This window comes from Anguilla rostrata, chromosome 2 (assembly GCF_018555375.3).
Source record: "Anguilla rostrata isolate EN2019 chromosome 2, ASM1855537v3, whole genome shotgun sequence".
Classification (NCBI taxonomy): domain Eukaryota; kingdom Metazoa; phylum Chordata; class Actinopteri; order Anguilliformes; family Anguillidae; genus Anguilla; species Anguilla rostrata.
The window spans coordinates 64,030,102-64,050,081 of NC_057934.1; the positions used below are offsets into that span (position 1 = coordinate 64,030,102).

Sequence of the window (19,980 nt, forward strand, 5' to 3'; positions counted from 1 at the left end):
GACTGAAGATTGGAAGAGCATCACTTGGCCTCATGAATCTGGATTTCTGTGGTGACAAGCTAATGGTATGGCAGTGGTAGTGCAAATAGTGTTTTCACCCTTCCCAGTGTCCCGATTCACTGCTTTCCACCATTTTCAGTTCTCTGCTCAGTAGAAAACCCACGGAAGTGTGGACACAAGCTCAGCAATGATAAGAGGGCTGTATTAAAAAGAACACTTTATTACACCTGTGTCAAAATCCAGTCCAAATACACAAAAATCAATCATATTTGTACAAAAACAAGCAATAACTGTATAGCTGTGGACCTTGAAGACCATCTTCACCTCTTCTTGAAGCCGTACTTCTTCCTCTCGTAGAAAAGGTCAGTCTTAGAACTTCCCAGGTTCACAATCTTGGGGCAGCCGTCTCGCTGTGTTGAGGGAAAGTGAGGAAAGCAAAGAGATCAGAGCAAGAAGGACAGAAACCCCACGTGTCAGCCTGGCTACTCAAGAGTGAAACAGCCAGGACTGGGATCAATTGTAAAATTCCTTATACACGTGCAATATCTCCAAGGGCAAGACTAGCATAGCTTTTTAAAATAAAATTATTATTTTTTTAAAAGCTGCAACACTTAACTGTCATTGTACATAAGAATGTTAATAATGAAGGTAACAATAATGAAGAATATGTATAATGAAGACTCTAAATATGTTGATTTGTGCTCTATAAAATAAATAACCTCATAGTTTTGAATGGCACTCAAAGTACAATATTTCTCTGGCCAGATAATTCCACAAGTAGCTATTCATTTATATAGCAGCAGAAGACTACAATAATTTAATTGAACAAATATGTATGGCATGCAAACTAATGAGAAGAATCAAAATGTAACGACATTATCACAACACGAATACAAATCGGAAAACACATTAACAAATAACAAAACAAATAAAAAAAATGTTTTTTACAACAGAAAAAACAAATGCAAATACAAAAGTGCGAAACAAGAAAATAATTATCTGAAGCAGAAGATAGAAAAAACAATTCATTTTCGTTTTTCTGAAATGCAGCACGTCTGTAATGTGTTCTCGATTTGTAATTGTTTCACAATTTGCAGTTACATCGCAACATTTTTTCTAGCTGTTGAGCTTTAGAGATTTATTTTCTTGTTTCACGCTTTTGTATTTGCATTTGTTTTTTGTCATAGTGTTTCATATTTGTATTAGTGTTTTGTCATTTGTTAACGTGTTTTCCGATTTACATCCGTGTTGTGATAATGCTGCGTTGCGTCGGATGTCTCGGCTACCACAGTTAAGGCCTAAAAAAGGAAAACAATTACAGATAATATATATATCCAAATTCAATCTGAACTCAGAACTCAAGTGACGCTAAATCTTAGATCAAGCCAAAATGTGGACAGAGAGTGAGAGAAAATCGCTCACATCTTTCTCTTGGATGGTGCACTCCTTGCAGTAGTAGGCGTCAGAGACTCCCGGCCCCCCGCAGATGACGCAGCGTCCCTGGTAGGAGCCGTAGTTGCACTCGTCGCAGATGCGCACCAGGGTGCAAGGCCGTACGTAGGAATCACAGATCACACACTTCCCGTCACCTGTAGTGGAGTCACAGCGTTAATTCTGAATGGTGACATTTATTTACAACAGCTCCGTCGGACATATGAACGTACGCATAAACGTAACTCAAAAAAGCCAATATAGGTCAGCAAGTAAATGGTAAATGGACTGCATTTATATAGCGCCTTTATCCAAAGCGCTTTACAATTGATGCCTCTCATTCACCCATTCACACACCAACGGTGAAAGGCTGCCATGCAAGGTACCAATCAGCTCGTTGTGGGAGCAATTAGGTGTTAGGTGTCTTGCTCAGGGACACTTCGACATTCCCAGGGCAGGGGATCGAACCGGCAACCCTCTGACTGCCAGACAACCGCTCTTACCTCCTGAGCTATGTCGCCCCCGTAGCCTAATTATGCTTCTGGAGAAGACAGTTATTCTGTATCAGGAATGGCACACAAATGTTTATTAAATGTATCCTGGAGGTGTATTGGATATTAGTATTATTAGCATCATACTATTATTATCAACCGTGATTTGGTCTACCGCTGGACAGTGCAGACCATCCCACCCGAGTAATAGGGAACAATAATGAGACTAAGTCAAAGCTTCTCATATTAATATGGAAATATATGGGAACTACATGCATTTTTATATATGTACATACATTTTAAAATATATTTATTAGACATATATTCAACATCATATATTTACATACATTTCAAATATATAGTGAAACTATATTTAAATATTCAAAATTTGACATGTATTTTCAACTGCAAACGACAAAGAGAAGTAAAATTCAGACTTACATTTTTCACACAATCTTCCGATGGCTGCAAAATAAATAAACAAACAATAAAAAGGGGCAAACATTAGCTAACATACATACAATATGTGCACTGTTGATGCCAACTTAGATTAAAAGAACACACGATGGCGCTGCAAAGTCTCGTAATCATACAGCAAGCACGAAACCACATACTTGATTTATATTACTTGCCAGTAGGTAAGAAATTCATAGTATTCCTGAGAAGCTAACTATAAACTATCGCTGGCTGTTTAACTCGCCGTCTATTTATCATAGCCTTGTGGTCAGGCTGTCCACCCGTCTGCCTGTAAGTAACTTGTAATATGTAAAAGCTAGCTTGCGGTAGCCTAGTAGGCTACAAGCGGCCAACAAAGAATCCGATCGGCTAACTTAACATGTTTGTCAGCTTCAGAGTAGCCTATATTATGTTTCATTATTTTTATTATTGGTGTTTAAAAGAGTATAAGTCTCACCGACGCCGGCTTGTTTCCGACAGAAAATCAAATCGGGATGATGTTTGGCCATAATAAGCGGGTGCCGAAGCCTGTAGCAACTTTACCCTTTCACCTTTGAATTAGCCAATGAACTTTCAACCTCCAAAGGTAAAGTCACGGTTTTTCATTTTAAAACGATTATTTGATATGAATAATTGCCGTTCATTCACGATATTTCAAGAAAAAGTAGCTTACTTTTACAAAATAAAATATAAACTATAGTTACTTTGTATCGAAACAACGTTGTAGAGAGGGTTGCCCAATTTTACTGAAATGCCCCAATAAGCAAGAAACCCCCCTTTTGGTATTTTAATTTGGGGGAGATTTGTGTCTTTCGCGCAAGCTTGGTTGAATACATTTTTAAAATATCGACAAATGCATTGTAGCTTTAAAGCGCTTTTACTTCTATTCATTTTAGAATCCCAAACATTAGAATCTAATAATAAAGGACTTGTGGCTTACAGCTGATGATACTGCAGCTGACCAACAGGCACCGTTGCAACAGGTGCAACAGGCGTAAATTAACATCTGCCTGTTTTTTCACCTTGCTTTTTATTTGGTTATTTTACAGCCTCTGTGAATTGTTTTGCCCTGCTGAGCTGTACAGTCGATGGAGTGCACCTCAACATCAGCTGGCTCAATCAATCAAATGAGTCGCTCTTGCAAGGATGGGATGGCAATAACCCTGCAGAGATAATCCTCCCCTCCATAAGACAAGTCAGTCGTGGCATGATCAGGATACAATATCAAAATATAGGTTACACTACGCAGAAACCCAGTTTTAACACACTGAAGATGTACAGAATGACGTTATAATAAAATGCTAACTTAGCCCTTGCTTTGGTGGGGCATGATCCACCAGCCCACTACATGGTGTAGGACATCACATGCCATCCTAGTTAAAAAAAATTTATGGGGATGAATTGTTGTCAATGCAGATCTGGCCACGAAACAGACTTTCCTATTCCTCATTAATAACTTACGCAAAAATATCCTTCTTTCTAGGAAAAATCAGCATGCAAGCTGATCTTACTGCATCACCTTCTCCCAACCACTTTTTACAGCCAAATAATCACAATTAATAAATACACTTTGGCAGGTTGCATGTTGTTTCACATAACTTTAAGATATGGATTTTACTACTACTACTACTACTTTAAAAAAAAATGTATTATATATTTTTAAATATCCCTCTGTTTAGTTACCTTATGACAACAACAATACCCGGAGATGGTGTATCTGACGTTACCTTAATGCGACGTATAGTAATTGAACAAAATGGCGACCTACTGTTTAACTGTCACCCGGCTGCAGGTGAGTGAAGGATTTTCTTTTAAAATATCGAACACATATATTTTACACGATACGCACGTTGTAAGCTTAATCACAAAAATACGCCGACATGTGGCTGAGTTACCGTTTTGGTGAATTTTTGAAAAAGGGTTAAATAAATCTCAGATCCTCTACAATAGCTAGCTAACGTTAGACTAGCAGCTTAGATACAGGTCATGCTTTCCCGTTAGTTTGTTTGCTAGCCAGCTAGTCAGTGCCAAATAAGTTTATGAAATGAACACCTTTCCTGCTTATTAAGTAAAGCTATGCAATCCGAATTATTTCCTCAACGGTGTAGGTTTGCGTGGTATTTTCCACGCCCAGCTGCAGCAAGGTGAAAACAAAGTTAGCTAGCTATCGTTAGCTAACTCACACAGCTGGCGAAATTCAAAGTCAAAGATAGAGACAACCACCTAGCTACTTATTCCACTCAGCTATCATTGATGCGATCGAGCTGCTGGTTATCTACGCCCCTCGCGTGTCGAGAATGTGTTGGATTTCATGCTGCCTGCCACCTAGCTGGCCATGCGAGTTTGCGTAGTCGTCATGTTATTGCCTACTACTAGTACTAGCTGTCTTGTGTTGTGGTGTGATTCCCAGGCCTCTGTTTCTGCCAGTTGACTAGACCTAACCCGTAATTGTCAGCCTGTTTTCTGTCAATGTTTAGGTGTGTTAGTTAGCTAACAATTTCAGTATTCACTGTCATCAAATGTTGATAGTATCATTCTGATAATAATTGTCTGGATATTTAGTATTAATTCAGATTAAAGTGCGATGTAAATTGGGATCCCCCATCCTCACATGTTTGCTTGCGATCAAATTGGACTTCGAATTAGATTGATTTGATTTTTAGCACTTTTTTATAAAGACCTGCATAACTGTAGTCCTAATTTGGCTTTTTCCCAAAGTCGACTTCTAGGACTCTTGGCACACATTCACATAGCGCATTGCTCAAGTTACTGGGCGTGTCTCCGCGTGAATTCATTATTGTTATTGGTTTGACATTGTCGAACTCAATGATGACCTTGTCTCGTCCTGTCTTACCTTCGAAGATAATTTGTTGTGGTACTTACATTAATCCTGCCAAGAAACGCTAACCCTGCTAATTATGTGAATCATGTGTCTCGGTAAAATTATGATATAGACTAATACAGGTTGCTGTAGTTTAAAGGGCCTGCCCATAAATTATGTGTAGCCTACGTCAAACCACCGATGAGTGATTCTTGTGGTTTTCTTTGTTCTTGTTGACATAACCTTGTCAGACTGTCATTGCAAGCTTGATTACACAGACACCATTGTAAACTGCCCTAGCCTTACCAGGTTTAACCACAACCACAGTGAATGTAAAGAATGATTGTGCTGTAGCAACCGTGGAAGTTCACTTTTGTCCTGAAAGTGAAAGTACTCTCACCTTTCACACATCCTCCCATCAGTCAATCTCAAGTTTAATTCACATTGACACAGCAAGCAGTATCCAAAACTATGTGATGCATGTTTGTTTCAGAAAAAATGGAGTGAAAGAATGCTATTTTGACAAAGTTTAGGTTTGTCACATTGTGTTGCCATTTTAAAAAATGATATATTGTTTTGAAAGACATCTAGACAGACTGGGATATTCGAAAGACGTATTGCTCAAACCATAAATTAATATATTACATTTGTTTGGGAATAATATACTTTTATCTATGAAATATGTTCAATTAAGATATTATTACAGTCCATCAAATATATCTGTGAAACATCCAGGAAATTTGATTCCCAAATGAAAAGAGGAGCGATGAGGCTAAAATAAACAGATGGTCCAGTTCAGTGACCTGAGGTGTCGATCCCTGATATTTTCTATCTTATTGAATCCCCCTGGAAGGAACCAACTACACTATGATCCATGTCCATAGAAGGCAGCCTAAGATTAGCTAGTTGACTCTAATCAAGTGGTTTCTTTTTGAACTTTTGATTGCAGAAGCAATGTAAACAATGTCATTTTGTGGGCTAGTGCCATTAGCTGTTATGGGTTAGCCACTGGCAATCATTAAAAGTGAAAATCCGGGCTTTAAAATCTGTTTGCCATGTACAGCAGCTTTTTGGCATTTAGAAAATTGCAATGTTTTTAATATATTGCTATATATTGTCCTAATTTCAAGACCTTAAACTGACCACTTGGGCATGGAGAGTGTTTGACATTTTGGAGGCATGTCCTCTCTTTCAGACTAGATCTGTGTCTGGTATATGTACAGTCCTAGTCCTAATGAAGCCCTTGCTGTTTCTGTGTCTTCCCAGCATGCCCTGGGGCAGGGCGTGAGACGGCTCCATGTGTCTGCAGCCTTCAGAGCCAAGGCCCAGGTGACCATGAGCCGCTTTGAGCCCAGCTCCCACATCAACTATGACAAGCTGGTGTCCAACGTCAGCATTGTGCGCAAGAGGTCAGTCTGCTGCGTCTGACTTTCCTTTTGGGTGATTCCCCGCTCTGTTATATAATAGTTGTATTTTACTGACTTTCTTTCAGAGGGGCCTGTGTATGTGTGTGTGTGTGTGTGTGTGTGTGTGTGTAATGAGGTAGCGTGTTGTGATATGGAATAATGGAGGATGAAGGTTGATTTTTAAATTTGGAACTGGCAGCAGGTCCAAGCCAAACTCAAATGACCACCACGTTTGATCCCGTTCCCCCCTCCTCCCCCCACTCCCCTTCCCACTCTCCCCCTGTCCCAGACTCAACCGGCCGCTCACCCTGTCGGAGAAGATCGTGTACGGGCACCTGGACGACCCGGTGGGGCAGGAGATCGCGCGCGGGCGCACGTACCTGCGGCTGCGGCCGGACCGCGTGGCCATGCAGGACGCCACGGCGCAGATGGCCATGCTGCAGTTCATCAGCAGCGGCCTGCCCAGGGTGGCCGTGCCCTCCACCATCCACTGCGACCACCTGATAGAGGCCCAGATCGGCGGGGCCCAGGACCTGCAGAGGGCCAAGGTGAGAGGCCCCGGGGGGGGGGAAGGAAGGGCAAGAGACTGTAAAGCAGGGAGGTATCTGAGGAAAGCACGGCAGACAGAGGGAGAACTAGGGAGTCTCTTCAGAGGGTGTCTCAGAATCTTCATTTTAATTCACAAACACACATACGGACACACGCACACATACACGCACATGCACACACGCAAACACACACGCACACACATATACATACACAAGGACACATGCTCACATACATGCACACACATATGCACGCGCACACACACACACAGCAGTAGCACCAGCTCTGTGTTAAATGTCCTAAAAAGGGACCTTCTTTAGCATGTGTAACAGTAATATCTCTACTCAGAGATATTAATCAAGGTCTCTGCAGTCCTCTGAAAATCGACGGTTTATTCAGCAAGTTTTATACCTCCTAGACAGACAGAGAAACTCACAGTTCTTGCAGAGAGATAAGGAACTACAATAACAGTTTTTTCTCTGTGGGAACTAAATAAACATGGGAGGTTATATTTGGCTGCATGCCCAGACTGTGTGTTGAGCAACCAGGAAACTACGATAAGTCACTAAGCGTAAGGAAATAAGTCATCTTTGTAATTTTTCACAAGAAAGAAGACAGTCTTTTAAATACTTCCACAAGGCATCACACTGAAAATGTCAAATTCTTCTCTGCTTTCCTTCTGCATCTCCGTGTTTGACCCAGGAAGTGAATCAGGAGGTGTATAACTTCCTGGCTAGCGCTGGAGCCAAATATGGAGTGGGCTTCTGGAAACCTGGTTCCGGAATCATCCATCAGGTAGGGCAGTAGAAGGCTGTTGTGAGGACGAGGACGGAGTGTAGCACAGTGTGTAAGGAACTGGGCTTGTAACCGAAAGGTTGCAGGTTCGATTCCCGGGTAGGACACTGCGGTTGTACCCTTGAGCAAGGTACTTAACCTGCATTGCTTCAGTATATATAAATATATATAGCTGTATAAGCTGTATAAATGGATACAATGTAAAATGCTATGTAAAAGTTGTGTAAGTCGCTCTGGATAAGAGCGTCTGCTAAATGCCTGTAATGTAATGTAATGGTCTGCTCTTGGGCTTGTTTGAGTTTCACGCTCAGATGAAATACGTGCTGACTTCAGTATGATTGCCGGAATTCATTTGAGTACCTTAAATTTGGAATGTTTCAATACTTTGAAGATATGAATATGTTTTTGGTGTATGAGTGATATAAATATATGTTGTTGTATAAAAGATGAAGCTAACACTGTGTACTGAATCCATGGTAAGTGCCACATCTTTGCTTGGTGACATTCCGTATTCCAGCATTATAAAGCCAGTGAGCTCCGGGTTCACATTAGAAAACCCTCTATGAACCCAGGTATTACCCAGAAAAAAAATAGAAATAACATAACCTGACCTGCAGCTGAAATTAAGTGTTTGTGCATGATAAAATGGTTACAATTAGTTAACTTTTCAAATGAACTGAGATTGGCTGTGCAGGAAGAGCTAAATTTAGTAATGCATGAGTGGTATTTTAATCTGTGTCCTGTGCCTGCAGATCATCCTGGAGAACTATGCGTATCCTGGGGTCCTGCTGATTGGCACAGACTCGCACACGCCCAACGGCGGCGGCCTGGGCTCCATCTGCATCGGGTGGCGGCACCGGCGACGTGATGGCGGAATCCGGAGCTCAGGTCCCAACGGAGCGCGTCTGCGTCGCCAGGCTGCTCCGTCCCCTCCTCTCGGCAATGCGCCATCTGAGGCCTGTCCTCCTCCTCTCTCTGCTGTCCTGTCCCTCTCTCTCTCTCTCTCTCTCTCTCTCTCTCTGTCTGGCAGATGCGCCAGTCTGCCTGGCCTGTCCCCTCTCTCTCTCTCTCTCTCTCTCTCTCTCTCTCTCTCTCTCTCTCTGTCTGGCAGATGCGCCAGTCTGCGTCACTGCCTGGCCTGTCCTGTCTCTCTTTCTCTGTCTGCCTGGTGTGGTCCTTAGCTGTGAAACATTACGATGCATGAGAACACATAATGACAAGCCCAGTCCATCTACGTTCATCATTTACCTACAACAGCGCTGCCCTACCCTCTTCCTGGAGCTGTACCGTCCTGTAGGATTTCATTCCATCCCTATCAACGCACATCTCATTCAACAGCTAGAGATCTCATTGAGCTGCTAGTCAGTACATTCAGGTCTTCCAAATTAGGGTTGAAGTGAAAACTTACAGGATGGCAGATCTCCAGGAACAGTGTTGGGCAGCTGTGACCTGCAGACTATCGCTGTGGGCCTGCAGTACTGTGCATGTCTCTCCTCCTTGGTGTTGGGGCCTCTTGCTCCTTCTCTCTGCCCGTTTGAGCTCGTTTTTGGAGGACAGGTTTTAACGCTCGGCCCTGTCTCAGGTGATCGGAGTGAAGCTGACGGGCTCCCTCTCGGGCTGGACCTCCCCGAAGGACGTCATCCTGAAGGTGGCCGGGATCCTGACGGTGAAGGGGGGCACTGGAGCCATCGTGGAGTACCACGGGCCCGGGGTGGACTCCATCTCCTGCACCGGTGAGTCCTGGGACAGGGCTGGAGGGGGTCGCTGCTCCACGTGCGCACGCACGCACGCACGCACACGCGCGCACTGGGGAGAAACTATAAAACCTGCATAATCCATGTATAACTGCATTCATTATTGAATAGGTTTTGTGCTTATGTGTTTTGACAAGTACATCTTTTGTTTAAAGCTTGCATTGCATGATGTGTAGTGCAACATTGAAGTCTGTTTATATCGTCCTTCTCTCCCTCTCTCCCTCATCTCCCTCCATCCCTCCCTCTCTCTCAGGAATGGCCACTATCTGTAACATGGGAGCTGAAATTGGAGCCACCACCTCTGTGTTCCCCTACAACCACCGCATGAGGACCTACCTGCAGAAGACCGGCCGGGGGGGTCAGTGCTAATCTAACACCCCCCCCCCCCCACTACGCGCTACGCACTACACCCGTCTGACTCCCAACACTGCCTCTGTCCATCTGCCCCAACCCCTCCGCTCGTGTTCTACATTTGTTCCGTATTCAGTCCCGTTCCTCAGCACACACACTCGTGCAGGGATAATTCAGCTGGCTGGTATTTGGCAGCGCTGTGTGTGTATGCAGCTTAGTGTCTGTAGGAGATCGCTCAGTGTGAAGACCTTGGCCAGAGCTACGGTGGTGCTGACTCATCCTGGGTCTTTGAGCACACAGCACAGTCTCTGGCTACAAGCTGAGCTTCTTATGAACTCCGACTCCCCGCCTGTGACCTTTGACCTCGGCGCTCATTTCTCCCGCCGCAGACATCGCCGCCCTGGCTGACGAGTACCAGGACGTGCTGGTGCCGGACGCTGGCTGCGAGTACGACCAGGTGATCGAGCTCAACCTGAGCGAGGTGAGCCCATGCGCTGCGGTCCGCGCAGGCCTGGCCTGACTGGGCCTTTCAGAGGAGACACGGGTGTGAGAGTAAAAAATAAATTAACCACTCCCTCCCTCTCCGTGTCCTCTCCACCAGCTGAAGCCCCACATTAACGGGCCCTTCACTCCTGACCTGGCCCACCCTGTGTCCGACATCGGCAGAGTGGCCGAGCAGAACGGATGGCCCCTAGAGGTCAAAGTGGGTAAGTGCAGCTGCTGACTCCCCGTCCAGCTGTACATCTTAACATCCTGACACACATTCATACTGCACGCATTTTACAGTGTTTATATATGTACCGCTGGGTGTCAGAAATGTTTTTGACACGTATAGACTGCGCCTGTAATAGAGCACTTGGCAGTGATGGGGTTTTGAGAAAAGTGTGATGCTCCCAGCATTTGGAAATAGCTAGAAGCTCTGAATGACATAATTTACTGGGCTCCTGAGCTGTGTTGATCTGTGACGTGTGCATGTGTGTGTGTGTGTGTGTGTGTGTGTGCGCGCGTGCGTGCATGTGTACGTTCGTGCGTGCATGTGTGTGTGTGTGTATGTCTGTGTGTGTCCTGTGTTGCCGCAGGTCTGATTGGCAGCTGCACTAACTCCAGCTATGAGGACATGGGCCGGGCCGCCTCTGTAGCCCAGCAGGCCCTGGACCACGGGCTCAAGTGCCAGGCCCAGTTCACCGTCACGCCCGGGTCCGAGCAGATCCGCGCCACCATCGAGAGAGACGGCTACGTGAGTGAGCAGCACGCTGGTGTTTACTGAGGTTTAGAGAGGGCTAACAGTGCACTGTGACATAATCACTGTGTGCATGTCTCCAGGGTAACAGTGCACTGTGACATAATCACTGTGTGCATGTCTCCAGGGTAACGGTGCACTGTGACATAATCACTGTGTGCATGTCTCCAGGGTAACAGTGCACTGTGACATAATCACTGTGTGCATATGGCTCCTGCCTAACAGTGCACTGTGACATAATAAACTGTGTGCTTGTGTCTCCAGGGTAATGGTGCACTGTGACATAAACTGTGTGCATGTGTCTCCAGGGTAACAGTGCACTGTGACATCATAAACTGTGTGCTTGTGTCTCCAGGGTAATGGTGCACTGTGACATAAACTGTGTGCTTGTGTCTCCAGGGTAATGGTGTACTGTGACATAAACTGTGTGCATGTGTCTCCAGGGTATCTGTGTACTGTGACATAATCACTGTGTGAATATGGCTCTTGGCTACCAGTGCACTGTGACATCATAAACTGTGTGCTTGTGTCCCCAGGGTAACAGTGCACTGTGACATAATGAACTGTGATTCTTTCTGGAGACAGAGTACAATAATTATTCTCAGCCTGGCTGAGCAATGTTGACATTTGCTAGGCCAACTGTGCCAAAGTTTACTGACGGCATACTGTAGTAGTGCGTCATCTGTCTTGTGTGGGCCTGCTGGCTCAGAGTTTACTGTGCACATTCACCTGTGTTTGTGCTGCAGGCTCAGAGTTTACTGTGATACATTTATCTCTGTTTGTGCTGCAGGCTAAGGTCCTGAGGGAGGTTGGGGGAGTGGTGCTGGCCAATGCCTGTGGACCCTGCATCGGACAGTGGGACAGGTGACTAACGCCCTCGGTCACCTGCACCTGCCATTTACTTTCATCCACATGCTGAACACACACAAACGCCCGAGTCACGCCCAGGTCACGCTCCGGTCGCACCTGCGTCCTTTTCTAACTGAAACATCCTGTAGGGTTACTGCTCCTCAGCCAAATGAAGCTCATGATGGGGTTGAATAGATACTGTCCGTGCTGAGGCTCAGTATGTTCGGCCAAACGTGTTGATTTTTTTTCTGCTCTATTCAGGCGCGATGTCAAGAAGGGAGAGAAGAACACGATCGTTACGTCTTTCAACAGAAACTTCACCGCCAGGAATGATGCCAACCCAGCAACCCACGCCTTTGTCACCTCCCCTGAGGTACCAACAGTACTAGTACTGACTGCCATTCCATCCACACAAACACCAGTTCTGTAGTCCTGGTGGAATTCCATCCACACAAACACCAGTTCTGTAGTCCTGGTGGAATTCCATCCACACAAACAGCAGTATCTGTAGTCCTGGCAGAATTCCATCCACACAAACACCAGTTCTGTAGTCCTGGTGGAATTCCATCCACACAAACACCAGTTCTGTAGTCCTGGTGTAATTCCATGCACACAAACAGCAGTTCTGTAGTCCTGGTGGAATTCCATCCACACAAACAGCAGTTCTGTAGTTCTGGTGGAATTCCATCCACACAAACAGCAGTTCTGTAGTCCTGGCAGAATTCCGTCCACACGAACATCAGCTCTGCAGTGCGTCTCCTGACTCAGTAAATAACTTTCTAACATGCAGACTCAGTCTACAGAGCTGACTCCTCCTCTTCCTGCGGCAGATTGTCACAGCCCTGGCCATCGCCGGCTCCCTGAAATTCAACCCGGAGACGGATTACCTCACCGCCGCCAGCGGAGAGAAGTTCAAACTGGTGCCGCCCACGGGAGACGAGCTGCCCGCCCGCGACTTCGACCCGGGACAGGACACCTACCAGCACCCGCCCGCCGACGGCGTCGCCCTGCGCGTGGACGTCAACCCCCAGAGCAACCGCCTGCAGCTGCTGGAGCCCTTCGACCAGTGGGACGGGAAGGACCTGGAGGACCTGTACATCCTCATCAAGGTGAGGGAGGGAGGGAGGGGCCTGCCTGGGACCCGCCCCCAGCCTGATGACATGAACACACGCACACACATTCACATGCACTTACACAAACACACGCACGCATGCACGCACGCACAACACACACAGTATACACACACACTCAAACGCACACACTGATTCACACGGACATGCATACACACACGCACAAACACAGACACCTGTGCGCACCCAATACACATACACGTACACGCATAGACATGGTATACTGAAAAGGAAGGGCTTCAGACATAGGGCTGTTTGAGGAATCTTGATTAAAGGAAGGGGCCTTGGTGCTGAGGAAACACATCCGCTTGCTGTTTGTAATGCGGTGGCCCTGCCCACTGTCTGGGCCTCACACCACTGATGGTGACGTTACCTCACATCTCTCTCACCGCAGGTGAAAGGTAAATGCACCACCGACCACATCAGCGCCGCCGGGCCCTGGCTCAAGTTCCGCGGTCACCTGGACAACATCTCCAACAACCTGCTGATCGGGGCCGTCAACATGGAGAACGACGCCGTCAACAGCATCCGCAACCAGCTGACGGGCGAGTACGGGGGAGTCCCCGACGTGGCACGCGACTACAAGGTGAGGACCGTACGAGTGTGTGTGTGTGTGTGTGTTTGTGTGAGACTGTAGGCTACAGGCTTCAGTACTCTGAAATCTGAAATATACTGTGGAATTAGGTTTAGCCCTTGTGCAGTGGGCAATGTGCTGCAGTGCTGTTGGTGTGTCCCTGTGTTTCTCCTGTGCAGAAGCACGGTGTGCAGTGGGCTGTAGCTCTGTGTTCCTGTGTTTCCCCTGTGCAGAAGCACGGTGTGCAGTGGGCTGTGTGCAGTAGCTGTGTCCCTGTGTTTCCCCTGTGCAGAAGCACGGTGTGCAGTGCTGTGTCTGTGTCCTGTGAGCCGGTGCAGTGCTAGTGTGTCCTGTGTCTCCCCTGTGCAGAAGCACGGTGTGCAGTAGCTGTGTCCCTGTGTCTCCCCTGTGCAGAAGCACGGTGTGCAGTAGCTGTGTCCCTGTGTCTCCCCTGTGCAGAAGCACGGTTGGCTGCAGTAGCTGTGTCCTGTGTCTCCCCTGTGCAGAAGCACGGTGCATGCGAGCTGGCCTGTGTCCTGTGCAGTAGCCGTGTTGCGACCTGTGTTCCCCTGTGCAGAAGCACGGTGTGCAGTGGTGCTGTGCTACTGTGTTCCTGTGTCTCCCCTGTGCAGAAGCACGGTGTGCAGTAGCTGTGTTCCTGTGTCTCCCCTGTGCAGAAGCACGGTGTGCAGTGTGCTGTAGCTCTGTGTCCCTGTGTCTCCCCTGTGCAGAAGCACGGTGTGCAGTAGCTGTGTCCCTGTGTCTCCCCTGTGCAGAAGCACGGTGTGCAGTAGCTGTGTCCCTGTGTCTCCCCTGTGCAGAAGCACGGTGTGCAGTAGCTGTGTCCCTGTGTCTCCCCTGTGCAGAAGCACGGTGTGCAGTAGCTGTGTCCCTGTGTTTCCCCTGTGCAGAAGCACGGTGTGCAGTAGCTGTGTCCCTGTGTCTCCCCTGTGCAGAAGCACAGTGTGCAGTAGCTGTGTTCCTGTGTCCCCTGTGCAGAAGCACGGTGTGCAGTAGCTGTGTCCTGTGTCTCCCCTGTGCAGAAGCACGGTGTGCAGTGGGCTGTGGTCGGAGAGAACTAGCGAGGCTCCAGCAGAGAGCACGTGCTCTGGTGTCCCCAGAACCGTGGGTGGGCGGCACGGCATCCCAAGAGCTCGCCCTGGATCCACCTGGTGGGTGTGTCATGTGAGTTGCTGGTCGGTCGTGTGTGTGTGTGTGTGTGTGTGTGTGTGTCTGAGTCTGTGTGTGTGTGTGTGTGTGTGTGTGTGTCGCTGTGTGTGTGTGTGTGTGTGTGTCTTAGTCTGTGTGTGTCGCTGTGTGTGTGTGTCTGTGTTTGTGTGTCTGAGTCTGTGTCTGTGTATCAGTTCTGTGTAAAATATTTATTTGAATTATATTGTCCTTGTAGACACCAATAGAATTCCTCCAGATTACTACTATATACTTATTCAAGCAAGCCATTATGTGGCTGAAAAGTAAGAGTGAAAAAAAACAGTCAGAGACATAGGCCAAACCTTTGGCATACCTAAATCAGCTGTGAATTGTTTGATTAGAAATCTAAAATTGTGGAGTACAGAGCCAAATCAAGGGAAAGATATATATAGCGCGAGGGAGAAACTGAGCGTGCTCAGAAGGAAGGGGGGGATAAAGTGTGTGGTCCTTGCTGAAGAGCGGGCGAAGGGGGGAGAGTACACAGTGTCCAAACGCGCAGAATAGCGTCTGCATTGTTCTCCGTAACCCCAGCCTTTGTCTTCCCAAACACGATGCCGGGCGTGTGAGTGGACTGTCTTTCTCCACGGCTGTGTGTAGAGCATCTCTGCAGGGGCCTGTGTGTTGGGGGTACCCGTAATGAAGTGTTTTAATGACCCAGCGCCCCGGTGTTTCCAGATTGTGTCCACTGTACCTTGTGGGACACAGAGAAAAGCACTTAACAAAAAGATAATTTTTTAAAATGCTTTTTGCTTTCTTCTCTCAGTTTAAAACTGCAAAATTAATTGATTGCAGTTCCTGCTACTACAAACCTATACTACAGATTTATAAGAGTGAAGACGAGCATAGCTTCCCTCCGAAGCCCCTGCTTCTTATCAGACCACAGTCTACAGGGTGGCTTCGCACAGACGCAAGATGCCTCATGTGCTGCCGTGAGAGCCAGATCAACCAGCAGTGGGCGCTAGTGAGCAATGACATGCTGTCATGTGGGCTGGCTTGTACCCCCGCTTCCCTGGGCGATGCTAGTGGCTATTGCATGAGGCCATGCAGGGGGCTACCAGCCACAGATGGTGCTGGGATAGCTTAGATTCTGTGCCAGAACATTGGGAAGATTAGCTCTGTTTGAAAGGGATTCATTTCCAGGACTCTTGACTTGGGGCATTTCAAATGAGGTCATAAAGAAGAATGAGAGCACTGGTGAGCTCAGACACAAAGGACAAAAACACCTACATTAGTGCTAGCCGTTTATTATTCTTTTTTTGGCTCTTGTGTCCTCCATTTTGCAGGCATTGGCTTATATTGATTTAAAGACCTTAACAGGGATGTGCAGGGCTCTCGCTGCATCTGCATGAGCTTGTAGTGATCAGCACTGTATCCTCTACCCTCTGTTAGCCTGCTTATTGCTCTCTCTCTCTCTTCCCCTCTTTTCCTCTCTCTCTCTGCCCCCTTTCCTTCTCTCTCTCTCTCTCTGTCCCTCTCTTCCTCTCTCTCTCTTGCACTCTATCCCTCTCTCTCTCCTCCCCTCTCCCTCTCTCTCTCCAGAGACGAACCTGAAGAAGCAGGGCCTGCTCCCCTTGACGTTCGCCGACCCCCAGGACTATGAGAAGATCCTCCCCAACGACAAGATCTCCATCGTGGGTCTGAAGAGTTTCGCCCCTGGAAAGGTGAGACCTGCCCCGCGTGCGCTCTATGGTGCCTGTGAGCGGGACGTCCCGCTCAGTTCCGTCTTGAGATGATGGGCTGTTTGGAGGCTCACCGGCGCCCCCTCCTGTCTGTCCCAGCCCCTGACGGCGGTGATCAAGCACGCCGACGGGAGGAAGGACACCGTCCAGCTGAACCACACCTTCAACCAGACGCAGATCGAGTGGTTCCAGGCCGGCAGCGCCCTCAACAGGATGAAGGAGCTGCAGCACTGAGGGGGGCGGGGCCAGAGCGGTGGGGGAGGGGCGGGGCCAGCGCACGGCCGCGCCCCTCTCGGTCCTCGCCCCACCTTTTTCGCCATTTGGGACTAGTGTGCGCCCGGGCTAGGTGTTTGCTAACACGCTCCTTCAGATCTGATTTGGGTGTTTCCACGTGTGCGTCACGCCAGGCGTCACAATGCAAAATAATCCTTTTCACGCACGCACGCGCGCACACATACACAGTCACACACTCACACGTGTGCACGCACGCTCACACACTCACGCAGGACAGACAGCAACGCACTGCGGTAAATGCTAAGTTGAACTGTAGCGTAGGGGGACCCACGGCTGTGGCACACAGAGTGGTAGATATACAGGTGTGCAGGGGCAGGTATCACTGAGAACGCACTGACACTCCAGACCGCACTGTGCACACGCTGACCTCATTCTGGTTTCCATGGTGCCTGTCTCGTCACGGGTGCTGTAGTGGACTGTGCTCTAACCCGCTCTCTGGTTAGTGAGCCGTTGCACTCCTCTCCTGTAGTTAACGGTTAACACCTGGCCCTGCCATTCTTTCGCCTAATGTGTTTGTGTCCCCATAATGATTTCCTCAATACAGACGTGGTCTAGACGGGGAGTAGCTGGCTTGAAGGCTTTATCTACACAAGCGTATGATTCTTAGGCTTAACCCAGCCTGCACACACAATGTCCGTTTCATTACTGAATCCTACATAGGTCAATTTCGCCTTGTTTTAGAATGTTGTACTATTTTCTTTGTTTTGCCCGAGACTGAAATGTTGCTGTTTAATCACATGAACATATTTTGCCAGCGCTACTTGTTGGGTATGAAATAATATATATATATATTTTTTTATTAACTGTTATTGCTAATGAGTTGTGACCAGACCTCAGATTCTCTCTCCACCTGTGTGTCTGGTCTGTTTTAAAAAGGGAAAAGACGCCACTCTTCATGGGGTTTTGTATGGTCACTGTTTCTGCTGAATGGGACCCTTCCTGCACAACAGTTTAGGGTTTCTCTGTTTCTATGCAATCGTACTCTCCCACAAGCAGTGGGACAAAGACGTTTGCGCTGCATTGTGGGAGTTGCGGTTTACACACGACTCTGATACCGCGACTGCAAAGAAAGGCCTGGGAGCCTGAAAAATCTGCGCTGGCTCTGTACTACGGTGCAGAGGGATCTTATTCCCACCTGTTCAGTGTCTCGTACACCCCCACCACACACACACACACACACACACACACACGCACACCACACACTCCCGTCCTCACATCAAGCTCTTCACACACACTCTGCACTCCACGGTCACACTCCCAGCCCGTCACTAAGGGCAGAATCCTGTGCTACTGCATAGCTGTGTTAAAATGGTTCATCTATTGCTTAAGACATTAAGGGTTATGCAATCACTCTGAAAAACCAAAGTTCACTTAAGTTCAGTACATTTGTGGTAATTCTCACCACCTTCTCTTTGTGAATATGACTAATGGTATATGGTGTAGCATTGTACTTGCCACAAAGGCATTACATGACATGATGTATATCTACCAGCTTTTGTTGCACGTATGCAAGCAGTAGTGATGTCCAGTTGGCATTAATAAGGGTTTTGACTGCATCTTTATAAAAATAAAAATAAAAACCTATTGCTTCGCCTCAGCCATTGTAAACTAGGGAAAAAAAGCACTTTCTTTTTAAAATGTCTGTTGTTCATTAAACCATTAAAAGAGTTTTCTTTTGGACTGCCGAGAACAGTTAACCAAATATCTGGACATTTGCTAGCATCCCAGACTAATGATTTGCGAGTGTGTTGTGGCTTTAAAGTCCTCTGCTCCCGTGTGCGTGTGTGCGTGTGCGTGTGTGTGTGTGTATGTGTATGTGTGTGTGTGTGTGTATGTGTATGTGGAGGAGTGAAAATGCTCGTGCTGGAGATGTTGATTATGTGCTGCCTGTGCCAGTGTGTTTGCGCTGTACGTGTGGGAGTTCCTCCCGACTCCTGAAAAAGCCCCCTGCCTGTCTATCTTTGTTTTACTCTCATGCTTGGATCTGAAGGTTGCTTGAGGATATTCTTTCTTCTTTTTTATCCTACGCACAATCTGTTGTACGGAAGCCACAACACTAATGCTTGGTAGTGCAAGTATAGAGTATATAGTTATACACAGTAGTGTACAAAGCATTTTATTTCTGTGTGTTCTAACGTGAGTTTGGTTCGTCTGTCCTGTTCTGTTTTCTCACTTTATGCCTGCAGTTCTTGACGTGGTGTATCTGTGTTGCTTTCCTGTAACTTACTGTACAGTAAAATATTTATAGAGCTGCGAAGGTCTGATGTGTTTTAAGTTTTTTTCCTCCCCCGCTGTAGGGAAAAGATGTTTTTAACTGACCGAGCTGTGCGACATGTATATATAGTGGTTTGGATGCTGTGTTCACCAGTCTTCCACTTCCTGGGGAGTAGTAGCCAATGGAAATGCACAGCAGGCTAGAGAAGAGGCAGGCTGAAAGGCCCAAACAGTGGCCTGTGTTTTTGTCACGTGCGTTTTGAACATTTGCTGACTGAACTGAGGACACTGCTAGGATGGGAGCCGAATGTCAGGAGGTGAAGCTGACCGGTCAGGAGTGTGTGAGTGACTCAGCTTTTCTTACATCCTGCTGCCTCTGTGCGTGAGATATCGCTCGACTAATTTTACCACTCCATTTCTGCCGAGAGTTTCGTGAGTTGTTTCCGGAGAAAGCATTGGCCGTGATACGTCTGTTTTCGTTTGAGCCACCACCACCCCCCCGAGATTTTGGATATTTGAACTCAGGCAGCAAAGTTTGAGTGGCCTCGGCCTCGGCCTCCGGGGCTCCTGCACTGGGCCCGTTTCGTTGTAGAAACTGGTCAGTGTACGTGGTGTCGTGTGATTGGGCTGAGCTGACGCCGCAGTTCATCGGAGCCTCGTATTGGTTCAGCTGTCACTCAGCCCGTGCTCGGTATTGTAAATGTGTCACCGGCTTGATATAATAAACTACTTCTCCGTGA

The 19,980-nt window shown here is 47.2% G+C and overlaps 2 protein-coding genes across 2 annotated transcripts; one reads left to right on the forward strand and one right to left on the reverse strand.

Moving 5' to 3' along the window:
• Positions 1-200: 200 nt before the first annotated feature.
• phf5a (PHD finger protein 5A) lies at positions 201-2,950 on the reverse strand. The gene is made up of 4 exons (XM_064323836.1): positions 2,836-2,950; positions 2,364-2,387; positions 1,423-1,589; positions 201-410 (listed from the first exon to the last, which is right to left on the reverse strand). Exons 1-4 carry the CDS (start codon positions 2,885-2,887, stop codon positions 321-323), a joined length of 333 nt encoding a protein of 110 aa, XP_064179906.1. The 5' UTR covers positions 2,888-2,950; the 3' UTR covers positions 201-320.
• Positions 2,838-19,980, forward strand: aco2 (aconitase 2, mitochondrial). Its single transcript, XM_064323430.1, is given in 19 exon segments — positions 2,838-2,964; positions 3,428-3,573; positions 4,058-4,170; positions 6,466-6,608; positions 6,895-7,153; positions 7,854-7,946; positions 8,699-8,834; positions 9,509-9,679; positions 9,954-10,058; positions 10,441-10,532; positions 10,653-10,758; positions 11,131-11,288; positions 12,082-12,155; positions 12,402-12,513; positions 12,971-13,249; positions 13,665-13,856; positions 14,888-15,016; positions 16,595-16,714; positions 16,832-19,980. Coding segments are annotated over 17 exon segments (2,340 nt in total). The 5' UTR covers positions 2,838-2,964; positions 3,428-3,573; positions 4,058-4,134; the 3' UTR covers positions 16,967-19,980.